Source organism: Bombina bombina, chromosome 2, assembly GCF_027579735.1.
Source record: "Bombina bombina isolate aBomBom1 chromosome 2, aBomBom1.pri, whole genome shotgun sequence".
Classification (NCBI taxonomy): Eukaryota; Metazoa; Chordata; class Amphibia; order Anura; family Bombinatoridae; genus Bombina; species Bombina bombina.
In genome coordinates, this window is record NC_069500.1 from 1354540009 (window position 1) to 1354558593 (window position 18585).

At 42.7% G+C, this 18585-nt stretch overlaps 1 protein-coding gene across 4 annotated transcripts in view; it reads left to right on the forward strand.

Moving 5' to 3' along the window:
• IMMT (inner membrane mitochondrial protein) overlaps positions 1-17056 on the forward strand; it is a 138739-nt gene extending 121683 nt beyond the window's left edge. For all 4 annotated transcript variants that reach the window (XM_053704263.1, XM_053704264.1, XM_053704265.1 and 1 more), the window contains exons 13-14: positions 8425-8554; positions 16113-17056. In XM_053704263.1, the coding sequence (XP_053560238.1) occupies positions 8425-8554; positions 16113-16720 (738 nt within the window). In that variant the 3' untranslated portion in view covers positions 16721-17056. The remainder of the gene's footprint in view (positions 1-8424; positions 8555-16112) is intronic.
• Positions 17057-18585: the final 1529 nt, after the last annotated feature.

Genomic DNA, 18585 nt, shown 5'->3' on the forward strand with positions numbered 1-18585 from the left:
ATTCATCTAAGACCATTACAACTGTGCATGCTCAGTCAGTGGAATGGGGATTATACAGACTTGTCTCCGAAGATACAAGTAAATCAGAAGACCAGAGACTCACTCCGTTGGTGGCTGTCCCTGGACAACCTGTCACAAGGGATGACATTCCGCAGACCAGAGTGGGTCATTGTCACGACCGACGCCAGTCTGATGGGCTGGGGCGCGGTCTGGGGATCCCTGAAAGCTCAGGGTCTTTGGTCTCGGGAAGAATCTCTTCTACCGATAAATATTCTGGAACTGAGAGCGATATTCAATGCTCTCAAGGCTTGGCCTCAGCTAGCGAGGGCCAAGTTCATACGGTTTCAATCAGACAACATGACAACTGTTGCGTACATCAACCATCAGGGGGGAACAAGGAGTTCCCTAGCGATGGAAGAAGTGACCAAAATCATTCTATGGGCGGAGTCTCACTCCTGCCACCTGTCCGCTATCCACATCCCAGGAGTGGAAAATTGGGAAGCGGATTTTCTGAGTCGTCAGACATTGCATCCGGGGGAGTGGGAACTCCATCCGGAAATCTTTGCCCAAGTCACTCAGCTGTGGGGCATTCCAGACATGGATCTGATGGCCTCTCGTCAGAACTTCAAAGTTCCTTGCTACGGGTCCAGATCCAGGGATCCCAAGGCGGCTCTAGTGGATGCACTAGTAGCACCTTGGACCTTCAAACTAGCTTATGTGTTTCCGCCGTTTCCTCTCATCCCCAGGCTGGTAGCCAGGATCAATCAGGAGAGGGCGTCGGTGATCTTGATAGCTCCTGCGTGGCCACGCAGGACTTGGTATGCAGATCTGGTGAATATGTCATCAGCTCCACCTTGGAAGCTACCTTTGAGACGAGACCTTCTTGTTCAGGGTCCGTTCGAACATCCGAACCTAGTTTCACTCCAGCTGACTGCTTGGAGATTGAACGCTTGATATTATCGAAGCGAGGGTTCTCAGATTCTGTTATCGATACTCTTGTTCAGGCCAGAAAGCCTGTAACTAGAAAGATTTACCACAAAATTTGGAAAAAATATATCTGTTGGTGTGAATCTAAAGGATTCCCTTGGGACAAGGTTAAGATTCCTAAGATTCTATCCTTCCTTACAAGAAGGATTGGAAAAAGGATTATCTGCAAGTTCCCTGAAGGGACAGATTTCTGCCTTGTCTGTGTTACTTCACAAAAAGCTGGCAGCTGTGCCAGATGTTCAAGCCTTTGTTCAGGCTCTGGTTAGAATTAAGCCTGTTTACAAACCTTTGACTCCTCCTTGGAGTCTCAATTTAGTTCTTTCAGTTCTTCAGGGGGTTCCGTTTGAACCCTTACATTCCGTTGATATTAAGTTATTATCTTGGAATGTTTTGTTTTTAGTTGCAATTTCTTCTGCTAGAAGAGTTTCAGAATTATCTGCTCTGCAGTGTTCTCCTCCTTATCTGGTGTTCCATGCAGATAAGGTGGTTTTACGTACTAAACCTGGGTTTCTTCCAAAAGTTGTTTCTAACAAAAACATTAACCAGGAGATTATCGTACCTTCTCTGTGTCCGAAACCAGTTTCAAAGAAGGAACGTTTGTTGCACAATTTGGATGTTGTTCGCGCTCTAAAATTCTATTTAGATGCTACAAAGGATTTTAGACAAACATCTTCTTTGTTTGTTGTTTATTCCGGTAAAAGGAGAGGTCAAAAAGCAACTTCTACCTCTCTCTCTTTTTGGATTAAAAGCATCATCAGATTGGCTTACGAGACTGCCGGACGGCAGCCTCCCGAAAGAATCACAGCTCATTCCACTAGGGCTGTGGCTTCCACATGGGCCTTCAAGAACGAGGCTTCTGTTGATCAGATATGTAGGGCAGCGACTTGGTCTTCACTGCACACTTTTACCAAATTTTACAAGTTTGATACTTTTGCTTCTTCTGAGGCTATTTTTGGGAGAAAGGTTTTGCAAACCGTGGTGCCTTCCATTTAGGTGACCTGATTTGCTCCCTCCCTTCATCCGTGTCCTAAAGCTTTGGTATTGGTTCCCACAAGTAAGGATGACGCCGTGGACCGGACACACCTATGTTGGAGAAAACAGAATTTATGTTTACCTGATAAATTACTTTCTCCAACGGTGTGTCCGGTCCACGGCCCGCCCTGGTTTTTTTAATCAGGTCTGATAATTTATTTTCTTTAACTACAGTCACCACGGTACCATATGGTTTCTCCTATGCAAATATTCCTCCTTAACGTCGGTCGAATGACTGGGGTAGGCGGAGCCTAGGAGGGATCATGTGACCAGCTTTGCTGGGCTCTTTGCCATTTCCTGTTGGGGAAGAGAATATCCCACAAGTAAGGATGACGCCGTGGACCGGACACACCGTTGGAGAAAGTAATTTATCAGGTAAACATAAATTCTGTTTTCTACTTTCCCATGGGTGGAAGGTGAATTTGGAAAAAGTTCTCTTGTTCTATCTACTATAATAGATTTCCTTTCCATGAAGATTTTTATGACGGAGGTCAGAAAAGACAAGATTCTTGCCTTTCTCTCCAGTCTACCTTTCATCCGTCTGTGGCTCAATGCATTGAGGTGATTGGTCTGATGGTGGCATCCATGGACATTATTCCTTTTGCTCTGTTCCATCTTTGACCGCTGCAGCTTTGTATGCTTCGTCAATGGTGGTTGTCACAGGAACATCTGTCTCGGGGCATTTGCTTTCTGAGACCCTCCTGGGAAATTCTGACTATGGATGCAAGCCTGTCAGGCTGGGGAGCTGTTTGGGGCCCTCTAAAGGCTCAGGGCCTGTGGTCTCAGGAAGAGTCCTCTCTCCCCTTAAACATATTGGAGTTAAGAGCTATCTTCAATGCTCTGTCAGCATGGCCTCTACTATCGTTGGTCCGGTTTATCAGATTCCAATCGGACAACATCACCTCAGTGGCTTACATCAACCACCAGGGAGACAATCCAAATTTCCAAAATCCCCCCCCCCCCCACCAAAAAAGACGAGCAGCAACACCAATCTCTTCAACAGATTTATTAAAGCTAATACAGCTTAAACAGCCAGACCACAAAAAATACAACGTTTCGGAGATAGTCCTTACATACATGACAAAGGACTAGCTCCAAAATGATGTATGTTTTGAGGTCTGGTTGTTTAAGCTGTATTAGCTTTAATAAATCTGTTGAAGAGATTGGTGGTGCTGCTCGTCTTTGTTGGTGATCAACCACCAGGGAGGGAATTGGAGTTCCTTTGCCATGAAGGAGATTCCCAGGACTTTGTCTTTTCTCCAGGAAGGTCTGGGGAACGGGTTGTCAGCAAGTACCTTGAAGGGTTAAATATCTGCATTGTCTATTTTATTGCATAAGCGTCTGGCAGATGTGCAATCCTTTTGCCAGGCCTTGGTCAGAATCAGGCTTGTGTTTAAACCTGTTACTCCTCCCTGGAGTCTTAACCTTGTTCTTAAAGTCCTTCTGTGAAAAAGTTATGGAGATTAGGCGCTTAATCTGCAAAAGGGATAAAGGTGTGTATGGAAGTCGTTGGCTAAATATGTAGAAAAAAATGGACCTTGGACAGAATAAGTGTAAAATTCTTCTACAATTTATTTTCAAAATAAAAACATGATAATACCAAGATAAAATAAATCACAATCCCTAAGTGTTGCAACACTATATCGATCAATTCATAAAATTTCTAAAATTCAGATATACATTTGTTTCATACACCAATAAAAGGATTTATCTGCTCTTTTGTATCCTTTGTTCAAAGATTTTAGATAGAATGTATTCTTTTATTTCAACACAATTAATAATATTTGTCTCTATTCGATATTTTATATCTATATTTCATCAACTTTAAAATTACAAATATGTAGCAAAAACTAACAATTAGTTAAAACAATTTAAATGCAAGGCTGATTATAAATGGTGTCCCCACAATGGCTGTTTACTTATATTGGTTGTAATTTTGTGTATCTAAAAAGTTCATCAAAGCATTTGTAAGTAATTGGAGATAAATTACTGAGGGCTGTGTTCTTTATCCTTATATTTATGTTGTGATAAATTACGGTTTCACAGTTACCTCTTCGTATCCTCAGTGAGCTTAATTTGTAGAAAAGGAATGTTCCAAGCAGTGTTTAGGGGTGATTTTCTTACCCTCTCTTGTGAGCTGTTACTACTCACGGCTTCCCGGTGGTTCCTATGTGTCCTCAGTTTGACTCTCAGACAAGGGGGTTCCGGTAGGTAATTTTCCGTTGTGTTACCTTGTCACTGGTCCTTGTAGTAAGTGCTCTGATTACAGCACCAAACTTTAGACAATCCTTTTGTTTCTGTAACTTGCGCAAGTTAGCTATTCTGTTTGTAGTTCCTCAATCTCCTGCACTTAAGTACTTCTGTACGCAGGAAAAAAACAGGCTTTTTCTTTCTTGGTGTTCACACAGATATCAACATGTTTCGCCAGCAACCCTGGCTTTATCAAGATCTTGATAAAGCCAGGGTTGCTGGCCCCTAAACACTGCTTGGAACATTCCTTTTCTACAAATTAAGCTTACTGAGGATACGAAGAGGTAACTGTGAAACCGTAATTTATCACAACATAAATATAAGGATAAAGAACACAGCCCTCAGTAATTTATCTCCAATTACTTACAAATGCTTTGATGAACTTTTTAGATACACAAAAAGCCTGATTTTAAATTTAAGATGGAGCATTTGCGCTTTCTGCTGAACCGAAACTACCGGAGGAACCTTCGATCCCTAAACTGGATAGGGTTTTTGAGGACAGGGTAGTGCCCCAGGCCTTCCCGGTTCCAGTTAAAATGGCTAACGTTATTAAGAATGAACTGTGGGGAACCGTCCCTAAGGTGGATGGTGCTATCTCCACGCTCGCTAAGAGAACGACTATTCCGCAAGAGGATAGCTCCTCTTTCAAGGAACCCATGGATAAAAAGATGGAGTCGATGTTGCGGAAGATGTTCCAACTTACGGGGTTCGTTTTTTAACCAGCAGCGGCAGTTGCTGCGGTGGCTGGTGCGGCTACTTACTGGTGTGACGCTCTATCAGCAATGTGGAGACTCCTCTCGATGAGATTTTAGAACGAATCAAGGCCTTAAGAGGCTCATTCGTTCATTTGTGATGCTAACATGCAGATTATTCGCCTGAATGCTAAGACATCAGGGTTTTCTGTTGTAGCCTGCAGGGCTCTGTCTTAAGTCGTGGTCTGCTAACATGACTTCTAAATCTCGTTTGCTTTTCCTCCTATTCAAGGGGAAAGTTTTGTTTGGTCCGGGACTGGATTGTATTATATCTACGGCCATGGGTGGCAAGGGTGCCTTCTTGCCTCAGGATAAGAAGGCTAAACCTAAGGGTTCTACTTTTCGACCCTTTTGTGCAATCAAGTCTCAGTGCCAACAGCCTGCCGCAAAGGCGGAGCAGTCCAAGGGATCTTTGAAGCCAGCTAACTCTTGGAACAAGTCCAAGCAGAACAAGAAGCCTGCCGAATCAAAGTCGGCATGAAGGGGTGGCACCCGGTCCATCCTCGGACCATGTAGGGGGCAGACTATCTCTGCGGAGGTTTGGAGAAGAGACGTTATAGACCCTTGGGTTCTGGAGGTCGTTTCCCAGGGCTACAGGATAGGTTTCAAGTCTTTCCGTCCAGAGGCAGATTCCTCCTGTCAAACATATCTTCAAGACCAGAAAAGAGAGACGCCTTCCTAGGGTGTTTGAGGGATCTCTCATCTCTCGGGGTAATTGTCCCAGTCCCTATGGCAGAAAGAGCATAAATAAAAAGAGAGAAGCGCTCAACCTGGGAACGAACAATAGCATAATAGCTTGTTCTGTGGCTAGTTACCACCCAAGAAGCAGCCTCTTTTTTGCTCAACATGTGCATATCAGTCTGATCCTGACTTCACAGTACAGTCCAGCCCCGAAATACCAGGCAATCCCGCTCTGAACGAGAGAAACAGCAAAACCTCAGATGTACGTTTCGGCCTATTGTGGGCCTCGCCAGTGACGTACAGCCATATCCCTCTAGGCACACTGAGCAACGGGTCCACGTCTGGATTCCAGCATCACACTTAGGGAGACTTTAGGCAGAAAGAGGTCTGGGGTATTATTCAAACCTTTTCGTGGTCCCAAAAAAGGAGGGCACGCTCCATCCAATTCTGGACCTAAAGGCCCATAACAAATTTTTGTCAGTCCCATCATTCAAGATGGAGACGATCAGGTTGATTTTTGCCCCTGGTTTAAGAAGGGCAATGCATGATGGCTATAGACCTGAAGGACGCTTACCTTCATGTTCCAATCCACAAGGATCACTTCAGGTTTCTAAGGTTCACCTTCCTGGACCAGCACTTTCAGTTTGTGGCCCTTCCGTTTGGTCTGGCGACTGCCCCATGAGTCTTCACAAAGGTTCTGGGAGCTCTTCTCGCAGTAGGGAGGAATTGCAGTGGCTCCTTATCTGAACGATATCCTGGTTCAGGCTCCGTCCTACAGTCTTGCGGAGAATCACTTGAGAGCTCTCCTCCTCCTCCTTCGGTCCCACGGGTGGAAGATAAACGAAGGAAAGAGTTCATTGGTCCCCAGCAACAGGGTGGAATTTCTGGGTACGATAATAGATTCTTCAGTCATGCAGATATTCTTGACAGACCAGAGACGTTGCAAGTTTGCGTCAGATTCTGGAGTGGTTTAAAACTCACAATTGTTCGCTCTCAGCAATCCACATTCCAGGTGTGGACAGTTGGGGAGCAGATTTTCTGAGCAGTCAGAAGTTTCATCCAGGGGAATGGTCCCTCCATCCCGAGATGTTTGCGGAGATCTGCACCAGATGGGGGACGCCGGAGATAGATCTCATGGCGTCCAGACTCAATTACAAGCTACCCAGATACGGGTCATGATCCAGGGATCCTCAGGCGGAGGTGATATTTGCCTTGGCGGTACCCTGGAACTTCAACCTGATTTACATATTTCCTCCGTTACCTCTTCTACCTCAGGTAGTGGCCCGCATCAAGCAGGAGCAAGCTTCAGCTATTCCGATTTGCTCCGTCATGGCCCCGTGTGGTTTACGGATCTGGTGGCGATGTAGTCATCTCCGCTGTGGAAGTTTCCTTGTCACAGGGATCTGCTGGTTCAAGGTCCTTTTTTTTTCATGCCGATAAGGCTGTTCATGCCGATAAGGCTGTTCTTCGCATTGGATTGGGATTCCTTCCCAAGGTAGTGTCGAGTCGTAACATCAATCAGGAAATAGTGGTTCCTTCTTTGTGTCCTAACCCTTCTTCGAAGGAGAGGTTACTTCATAATTTGGACGTGTTTCAGGCGTTGAAGTTTTATCTTCAGGCCACGAAAGAGTTTAGACAGACTTTGTCTTTTATTTGTTGTGTATTTGGGGAAATACTTCTCTATCATTTTGGTTGAGGAGTATGATCCGTCTGGCATATGAGACAGCGGGTCACAAGCCTCCTCAGAGGATTACGGCTCACTCGACTAGAGCTGTAGCCTCTTCTTGGGTCTTTAAGAATGAGGCCTCTATGGAGCAGATCTGTAAGGCGGCCACTTGGTCTTCCTTACATACTTTTGCAAAATTTTATATATTTGACGTTTTTGCTTCGGTGGAAGCAGCTTTTGGGAGAGGTTCTGCAGGCTGTGGTGCCCTCAGTATAGGGTCCGCCTCCTTTTACCCTCCCGTTTTTTTCATTTAGTGTCCTATAGAGCTTGGGTGTTCCCACAAGTAATGAATGAAGCAGTGGACTCTCCTCCCATTAAGATGGAAAACATAAATTATGCTTAACTGATTATTTCATTTCCATCGATGGGAGGAGATTCCACTGCACCCGCCCGCACCTAAATTTATATTAATCTTCTGGCACCATTTATACCCTGATATTTCTCCTACTGTTCCTTGTTCCCTTGGCAGAATGACTGGGGGATGAGGGCAGTGGGGGAGGTATTTAAGCCTTTGGCTGGGGTGTCTCTGCCTCCTCCTGGTGGCCAGGTTCTTAATTCTCTCAAGTAATGAATGAAGCAGTGGACTCTCCTCCCATCGATGGAAATGAAATGATCAGGTAAGCATCCTTTATGTTTTCTCTCCTTTTCCTTTGGTCGAATGACTGGGGTTTGTGGGAAGGGAAGTAATACTTAACAGCTTTGCTGTGGTGCTCTTTGCCTCCTCCTGCTGGCCAGGAGATATATTTTCAACAGTAATTGATGATGATCCGTGGACTCGCCATGTCAAGAAATAAATACATTTATCAGGTAAGTATACATTTTGTTTTTCTTTTTGTATAGCCAAAAAAAGAAGCCTGTTTCACCATTAACTTAACCAAGACAAAAGTATTAAATACAGAATAATGCACCTAGAGAAAAAACTACAGTAAATTAATTCTTCACATGTTGACCTTGCTAATAATTATTCTAAACGTCTTTGCATTCTTTTGATTTCAGTCACTATCAGAAAAACTCTCAGAGCAAGAAATGCAATATAGGCGTCTTTCTCAGGAACAGTTAGACAACTTCACGTTGGACATAAACACTGCTTATGCCCGGCTAAAGGGTATTGAGCAGGCCGTTGAGGGTAAGATTGCACATAATTCTAAGTATTTCTTAGTATATCAGTTTAAAGGGAAATTTCAGAATTCAGATAGAACATGCAATTTTAAACAACTTTGCAATTTACTTTCATTAACAAAATATGCAGTCTTTTTTATATTTACACTTTTTGAGTCACCAGCTCCTTCTGAGCATGTAGAAGAATTCACAGAATATACTTATATGCATTTGTGATTGGTTAATGGCTGTCACATGATACAGGAGTGGAAATAGACATAACTGAAATCTGTTTGATAATTCTACTACTCATTTATTTGAAGTTCAGACTAAGTGCTATTGCATTGTCTTTTTATCATGCATTTGTTGATTATGAAAAGCTTCTGTATTTACTGATCCTTTAAGGGTTTCTATTTCTATTGTGAGAGAAGATTTTTACCTCAGAAGATAAATAAGCAATGGGAATTGGTACAAAAGTGGGGTGTAATGTTTAACTTTACTGGGTACAGACGCCAGACCTGCTTTCACATGGAAGATCCTTCAAGTGACTGTACAAAGGATTATTTGTCATTTTTTACATAGAAATTGGACTGTTTTGGAGTTCATCCTTAAAAGGATAGTGAAGTCGAAATTAAAGGGCTATTCTAGTAATAAAATGACATGCTCTAGAGCAGGTCATTTTATCACTAGTAATGCTGCTGCAGTTTAGTATTTAACCCCCACAAAGGGACTAAACACATAGTTAAAGTACCGCTCAGGACAGGCAGGCACTGCTGGTCCAGAGCAGAAACTGCAGCTGATCACATCAGCAGTGCTAGTCACAGAGCTGGGTTGTTGCAGCATCGCTAGTGTAAAAATAAATTAGATCACGTAATTTTTATCACCAGAATGTCCCGTTTAAACTTGTATGAATCAGATAGATCATGCAATTTTAAACCACATTCCAATTTACTTCTATTGTCAATTTCTTCTGTTAAGTGTGATCAGTCCACGGGTCATCATTACTTCTGGGATATTACTCCTCCCCAACAGGAAGTGCAAGAGGATTCACCCAGCAGAGCTGCATATAGCTCCTCCCCTCTACGTCACTCCCAGTCATTCTCTTGCACCCAACGACTAGATAGGATGTGTGAGAGGACTATGGTGATTATACTTAGTTTTATATCTTCAATCAAAAGTTTGTTATTTTAAAATAGCACCGGAGTGTGTTATTATCTCTCTGGCAGAGTTTGAAGAAGAATCTACCAGAGTTTTTGTTATGATTTTAGCCGGAGTAGTTAAGATCATATTGCTGTTTCTCGGCCATCTGAGGAGAGGTAAACTTCAGATCAGGGGACAGCGGGCAGATGAATCTGCATAGAGGTAGGTAGCAGTTTTTATTTTCTGACAATGGAATTGATGAGAAAATCCTGCCATACCGATATAATGTCATGTATGTATACTTTACACTTCAGTATTCTGGGGAATGGTACTTCACTAGAATTACACTGTAAGAAATACATAAAGCTGTTTAATAACTAGAGATTATGTTTAACGTTTTTGCTGGAATGTAAAATCGTTTTCATTTACTGAGGTACTGAGTGAATAAATGTTTGGGCACTATTTTTCCACTTGGCAGTTGCTTAATCTGTTTTCTGACAGTTTCTGTTCTCCCTCACTGCTGTGTGTGAGGGGGAGGGGCCGTTTTTTGGCGCTTTTACTACACATCAAATATTTCAGTCAGCAACTCATTGTATTCCCTGCATGATCCGGTTCATCTCTACAGAGCTCAGGGGTTTTCAAAACTTATTTTGAGGGAGGTAATTTCTCTCAGCAGAGCTGTGAGAATTATAGTTTGACTGAGATAAAAAACGTTTATTCTGTAATTTGTTTCCTGCTTTCAGAATTTGTTATCTTTGCTAATGGGATTAAACCTTTGCTAAAGTTGTGTTATTTACAAGGATTGAGGCTATAACTGTTTCAATTTATTAATTTTCAACTGTCATAGATCTTCTGTGCTTCTTAAAGGCACAGTACGTTTTAATATTATTCTAATTGAATTGTATTTCCAAGTTACAAGTTTATTTGCTAGTGTGTTAAACATGTCTGATTCAGAGGATGATACCTGTGTCATTTGTTGCAATGCCAAAGTGGAGCCCAATAGAAATTTATGTACTAACTGTATTGATGCTACTTTAAATAAAAGTCAATCTGTACAAATTGAACAAATTTCACCAAACAACGAGGGGAGAGTTATGCCGACTAACTCGCCTCACGTGTCAGTACCTACATCTCCCGCTCACAGGGAGGTGCGTGATATTGTAGCGCCGAGTACATCTGGGCGGCCATTACAAATCACATTACAGGATATGGCTACTGTTATGACTGAGGTTTTGGCTAAATTACCAGAGCTAAGAGGTAAGCGTGATCACTCTGGGGTGAGAACAGAGTGCGCTGATAATATTAGGGCCATGTCAGACACTGCGTCACAGGTGGCAGAACATGAGGACGGAGAGCTTCATTCTGTGGGTGACGGTTCTGATCCAAACAGACTGGATTCAGATATTTCAAATTTTAAATTTAAACTGGAAAACCTCCGTGTATTACTAGGGGAGGTGTTAGCGGCTCTGAATGATTGTAACACAGTTGCAATACCAGAGAAAATGTGTAGGTTGGATAAATATTTTGCGGTACCGACGAGTACTGAGGTTTTTCCTATACCTAAGAGACTTACTGAAATTGTTACTAAGGAGTGGGATAGACCCGGTGTGCCGTTCTCACCCCCTCCGATATTTAGAAAAATGTTTCCAATAGACGCCACCACAAGGGACTTATGGCAAACGGTCCCTAAGGTGGAGGGAGCAGTTTCTACCTTAGCTAAGCGTACCACTATCCCGGTGGAGGATAGCTGTGCTTTTTCAGATCCAATGGATAAAAAATTAGAGGGTTACCTTAAGAAAATGTTTGTTCAACAAGGTTTTATATTGCAACCCCTTGCATGCATTGCGCCGATCACGGCTGAAGCGGCATTCTGGATTGAGTCTCTGGAAGAGAACATTGGTTCAGCTACTCTGGACGACATTACGGACAGGCTTAGAGTCCTTAAACTAGCTAATTCATTCATTTCGGAGGCCGTAGTACATCTTACTAAACTTACGGCGAAGAATTCAGGATTCGCCATTCAGGCACGCAGGGCGCTGTGGCTAAAATCCTGGTCAGCTGATGTTACTTCTAAGTCTAAATTGCTTAATATACCTTTCAAAGGGCAGACCTTATTCGGGCCCGGGTTGAAAGAGATTATCGCTGACATTACAGGAGGTAAAGGCCATGCCCTGCCTCAGGACAAAGCCAAAGCCAAGACTAGACAGTCTAATTTTCGTTCCTTTCGTAATTTCAAAGCAGGAGCAGCATCAACTTCCTCTGCACCAAAACAGGAAGGAGCTGTTGCTCGCTACAGACAAGGCTGGAAACCTAACCAGTCCTGGAACAAGGGCAAGCAGACTAGGAAACCTGCTGCTGCCCCTAAAACAGCATGAATTGAGGGCCCCCGATCCGGGATCGGATCTAGTGGGGGGCAGACTTTCTCTCTTCGCCCAGGCTTGGGCAAGAGATGTTCAGGATCCCTGGGCGCTAGAGATAATATCTCAGGGATACCTTCTGGACTTCAAATACTCTCCTCCAAGAGAGAGATTTCATCTGTCAAGATTGTCAACAATCCAGACAAAGAAAGAGGCGTTTCTACGCTGCGTACAAGAGCTCTTGTTAATGGGAGCAATCCATCCAGTTCCACGATCGGAACAGGGACAGGGGTTTTACTCAAATCTGTTTGTGGTTCCCAAAAAAGAGGGAACTTTCAGACCAATCCTGGACTTAAAGATCCTAAACAAATTCCTAAGAGTTCCATCGTTCAAGATGGAGACTATTCAGACAATTTTACCTATGATCCAAGAGGGTCAGTACATGACCACTGTAGATTTAAAAGATGCTTACCTTCACATACCGATTCACAAAGATCATTATCGGTACCTAAGGTTTGCCTTCCTAGACAGGCATTACCAGTTTGTGGCTCTTCCATTCGGATTGGCTACAGCTCCAAGAATCTTCACAAAGGTTCTGGGTGCTCTTCTGGCGGTACTAAGACCGCGGGGAATCTCGGTAGCTCCATACCTAGACGACATTCTGATACAAGCTTCAAGCTTTCAAACTGCCAAGTCTCATACAGAGTTAGTGCTGGCATTTCTAAGGTCACATGGATGGAAGGTGAACGAAAAGAAAAGTTCACTCGTTCCACTCACAAGAGTTCCCTTCCTGGGGACTCTTATAGATTCTGTAGAAATGAAGATTTACCTGACAGAGGACAGGCTAACAAGACTTCAAAGTGCTTGCCGCACCCTTCATTCCATTCAACACCCGTCAGTGGCTCAATGCATGGAGGTAATCGGCTTAATGGTAGCGGCAATGGACATAGTACCCTTTGCACGCTTACACCTCAGACCACTGCAACTGTGCATGCTAAGTCAGTGGAATGGGGATTACTCAGACTTATCCCCTTCTCTGAATCTGGATCAAGAGACCAGAAATTCTCTTCTATGGTGGCTTTCTCGGCCACATCTGTCCAGGGGGATGCCATTCAGCAGACCAGACTGGACAATTGTAACAACAGACGCCAGCCTTCTAGGTTGGGGTGCCGTCTGGAATTCTCTGAAGGCTCAGGGACAATGGAGTCAGGAGGAGAGTCTCCTGCCAATAAACATTCTGGAATTGAGAGCAGTTCTCAATGCCCTCCTGGCTTGGCCCCAGTTGACAACTCGGGGGTTCATCAGGTTTCAGTCGGACAACATCACGACTGTAGCTTACATCAACCATCAGGGAGGGACAAGAAGCTCCCTAGCTATGATGGAAGTATCAAAGATAATTCGCTGGGCAGAGTCTCACTCTTGCCACCTGTCAGCAATCCACATCCCGGGAGTGGAGAACTGGGAGGCGGATTTCTTAAGTCGTCAGACTTTTCATCCGGGGGAGTGGGAACTTCATCCGGAGGTCTTTGCCCAAATACTTCGACGTTGGGGCAAACCAGAGATAGATCTCATGGCGTCTCGACAGAACGCCAAGCTTCCTCGTTACGGGTCCAGATCCAGGGATCCAGGAGCAGTCCTGATAGATGCTCTGACAGCACCTTGGGACTTCAGGATGGCTTACGTGTTTCCACCCTTCCCGTTACTTCCTCGATTGATTGCCAGAATCAAACAAGAGAGAGCATCAGTGATTCTAATAGCACCTGCGTGGCCACGCAGGACTTGGTATGCAGACCTGGTGGACTTGTCATCCTGTCCACCTTGGTCTCTACCTCTGAAACAGGACCTTCTGATACAGGGTCCCTTCAAACATCAAAATCTAACTTCTCTGAAGCTGACTGCTTGGAAATTGAACGCTTGATTTTATCAAGACGTGGGTTTTCTGAGTCAGTTATTGATACCTTAATACAGGCTAGGAAACCTGTTACCAGAAAGATTTACCATAAGATATGGCGTAAATACCTATATTGGTGTGAATCCAAAGGTTACTCTTGGAGTAAGGTTAGGATTCCTAGGATATTGTCTTTTCTACAAGAAGGTTTAGAAAAGGGTTTTATCTGCTAGTTCATTAAAGGGACAGATCTCAGCTCTGTCCATTCTGTTACACAAACGTCTGTCAGAAGTTCCTGACGTCCAGGCTTTTTGTCAGGCTTTGGCCAGGATTAAGCCTGTGTTTAAAACTGTTGCTCCACCATGGAGTTTAAACCTTGTTCTTAATGTTTTACAGGGCGTTCCGTTTGAACCCCTTCATTCCATTGATATAAAGTTGTTATCTTGGAAAGTTCTATTTTTAATGGCTATTTCCTCGGCTCGAAGAGTCTCTGAATTATCAGCCTTACATTGTGATTCTCCTTATTTGATTTTTCATTCGGATAAGGTAGTCCTGCGTACTAAACCTGGGTTCTTACCTAAGGTAGTTACTAACAGGAATATCAATCAAGAGATTGTTGTTCCTTCTTTATGCCCAAATCCTTCTTCAAAGAAGGAACGTCTACTGCACAACCTGGATGTAGTCCGTGCTCTAAAATTTTACTTACAGGCAACTAAGGAATTTCGACAAACGTCTTCTCTGTTTGTCATTTACTCTGGGCAGAGGAGAGGTCAAAAAGCTTCCGCTACCTCTCTTTCTTTTTGGCTTCGTAGCATAATTCGTTTAGCTTATGAGACTGCTGGACAGCAGCCTCCTGAAAGAATTACAGCTCATTCTACTAGAGCTGTGGCTTCCACTTGGGCCTTCAAGAATGAGGCCTCTGTTGAACAGATTTGCAAGGCTGCAACTTGGTCTTCGCTTCATACTTTTTCCAAATTTTACAAATTTGACACTTTTGCTTCATCGGAGGCTATTTTTGGGAGAAAGGTTCTTCAGGCAGTGGTTCCTTCTGTATAAAGAGCCTGCCTATCCCTCCCGTCATCCGTGTACTTTTGCTTTGGTATTGGTATCCCAGAAGTAATGATGACCCGTGGACTGATCACACTTAACAGAAGAAAACATAATTTATGCTTACCTGATAAATTCCTTTCTTCTGTAGTGTGATCAGTCCACGGCCCGCCCTGTTTTTAAGGCAGGTAAATATTTTTTAATTTATACTCCAGTCACCACTTCACCCTTGGCTTTTCCTTTCTCGTTGGTCCTTGGTCGAATGACTGGGAGTGACGTAGAGGGGAGGAGCTATATGCAGCTCTGCTGGGTGAATCCTCTTGCACTTCCTGTTGGGGAGGAGTAATATCCCAGAAGTAATGATGACCCGTGGACTGATCACACTACAGAAGAAAGGAATTTATCAGGTAAGCATAAATTATGTTTTTTTTTATTCTCTTGGTATCCTTTGTTTAAGAGTAAACCTAGGTTACATAGGTATGCTCAAGAACAGCAATAGACTCCTGGGAGCTAGCTGAACACATTGGGTGAGCTAATGTCAAGATATATGTGCAGCCACCAATAACCAACTATTCTATTTTAATAATAGAAGTAGATTAGAAAGTGGTTTAAAATTTCATGCTTTATCTGAATCATTTAAACGTTGCATTTTGACTTTACTGTCCCTTTAAATATTTTGTGAAAGGCAAGTGTAAAACTAAATATCCCTCTGCTTCTTTTACACTGAATTATTTTAGCTTACTATTTTCAGCATCGGTGGTTTTACTATAGGAATATCAATTATAGCTTAAAACACATTTTGCCTGAAAAAAAATGAAGTAAAAGCAATTTAAAATTAAACTAATATGCCAACCCTATACCAGTTGCACATTTCTTACTAATGCTCATTGGCTCCACTTGGTGAGTGTTGGACGTAAGTACTTATCAACCAATGAGAATAAACAGAAAGTACCTATCAGCCAATGACCATTGGTAGATGCAGATACAGCTGTGTTAGTTAAAATGCAAATTAATAAAACATTCTCCACTTTTTTATAGCAAAAATGCAAAAAATGCTGCTCTTAATTTTGAAATACTTCAAGTGTGACCTATTACCCTATTTAACAATACTTCATAAAACTTTGTGACTTGTCCACTGTTTTTTTTTTATTCAGGACATGCAGCTGCTGAAGAAGAAGCCAGGAAGGCTCACCATTTGTGGCTTTCAATTGAAGCATTAAAATTCACCCTTAAAACTGCTTCTGGTGACAGCCCCACAGTTCCTCTTGAAGGAGCAGTTGAAGGTATCAAGTCTAGCTGCTCTAAAAATGAATTTACAGACACTGTGACTGCAGCTATACCTGAGGAGTCCTTAGCTCGGGGTGTGTACAGCGAGGAAGCACTAAGAGCACGATTTTATACCGTCCGAAAATTAGCCCGTAGGGTTGCCCTCATCGATGAGACCAGAAACAGTCTGTACCAATACTTTCTATCCTACCTTCAATCTCTTCTGGTCTTTGAACCTAAGCAACTGAAACCACCAGCTGAACTCTGCACTGAAGACCTAGACACATTCAGACTACTCTCATACGCATCCTATTGCATTGAACGGGGAGATTTAGAGTTGGCAGCAAAATTTATAAACCAGCTGACAGGAGAGGCGAGAAGAGTGGCCCACGATTGGTTGACTGAAGCTAGACTTACCCTAGAAACAAAGCAGGCAATTGATATCTTATCTGCATATGCATCTGCAGTCGGTTTAGGCACAACTCAAGTACAGTAAAGGGAAACTTCATTGTATTCAGAATTGTTGTATTGTGAAAGGATGTTCTGTCCAGTCACGTACAATCCCCTTATTTATGTTCTAAATTGTTTAGCGTATCTAATCAAAATCAAAGTTCACTTTTGTTGCACTCTGATTATCTATCCCAGACAGATGCACTTCTTGTTTCTAAATCGATATAATTTTTTGCAAACTCCAGGAATCTTTTTCCCTGTAACTTATACCACGTTTTTAAGTTTTCAGGTTTTATTGATCCAACCAAAATTATGCAATATACTGTTGTCATATACTTTTGTTCTGGTCCTGTGAATAAACTAAAATAATGCCAAACCCAAATGAGTCGTACTTTGTTTGCTACATAAGCTTATTGTGGTTGTGTATTAACTAGATAAAATGTATGGTATAAGCCTTGTGTACTGGACATCACTCCTGAGGAGAGCGTTTTCACTGTTAGCTGTCTGGGTTTAGGAAGTGGCGAGTGCCCCAGCCATTGGGAGTATTAAGGTGCAGTTTTTTAAATAAGTGTTTCTTTTACAAGATAAGATGAGTCCATGGATTTCATCCTTGTGGGATATCGCCTCCTGGTCAGCAGGAGGAGGCAAAGAGCACCACAGCAGAGCTGTATATATATATATATATATATATATATATATATATATATATATATATATAGCTCCTCTCTTCCCTCCCACCCCAGTCATTCTCTTTGCCTGTGTTAGTGATAGGAAGAGGTAAAATGAGGTGTTAGTTTAGATTCTTCAATCAAGAGTTTATTATTTCTTCTGTTAAGTGTGATCAGTCCACGGGTCATCATTACTTCTGGGATATTACTCCTCCCCAACAGGAAGTGCAAGAGGATTCACCCAGCAGAGCTGCATATAGCTCCTCCCCTCTACGTCACTCCCAGTCATTCTCTTGCACCCAACGACTAGATAGGATGTGTGAGAGGACTATGGTGATTTTATTTAGTTTTATTTCTTCAATCAAAAGTTTGTTATTTTTTAATAGCACCGGAGTGTGTTATTCCTTCTCTGGTGGAGTTTGAAGAAGAATCTACCAGAGTTTTTACTCTGATTTTAGCCAGAGTTGTTAAGATAATATTGCTGTTTCTCGGCCATCTGAGGAGAGGTAAACTTCAGATCAGGGGACAGCGGGCAGTTTAATCTGCAAAGAGGTATGTAGCAGTTTTTATTTTCTGACAATGGAATTGATGAGAAAATCCTGCCATACCGACATAATATCATGTATGTATATTTAACATTTGAGTATTCTGGGGAATGGTACTTCACTGGAATTACACTGTGTATATAAGACTTTAGCCTAATTGCAAAGCAACAGGTTTTTTAATAACTCTTAATTTATGTTAAACGTTTTTGCTGGAATGTAAAATCGTTTCCATTTTCTGAGGTACTGGGTGAATAAAATGTTTGGGCACTATTTCTTTCATGTAATTAACAAGAGTCCATGAGCTAGTGACGTATGGGATATACATTCCTACCAGGAGGGGCAAAGTTTCCCAAACCTTAAAATGCCTATAAATACACCCCTCACCACACCCACAAATCAGTTTTACAAACTTTGCCTCCAAGGGAGGTGGTGAAGTAAGTTTGTGCTAGATTCTACGTTGATATGCGCTCCGCAGCAAGTTGGAGCCCGGTTTTCCTCTCAGCGTGCAGTGAATGTCAGAGGGATGTGAAGAGAGTATTGCCTATTGAATGCAGTGATCTCCTTCTACGGGGTCTATTTCATAAGGTTCTCTGTTATCGGTCGTAGAGATTCATCTCTTACCTCCCTTTTCAGATCGACGATATACTCTTATATTTACCATTTCCTCTACTGATTCTCGTTTCAGTACTGGTTTGGCT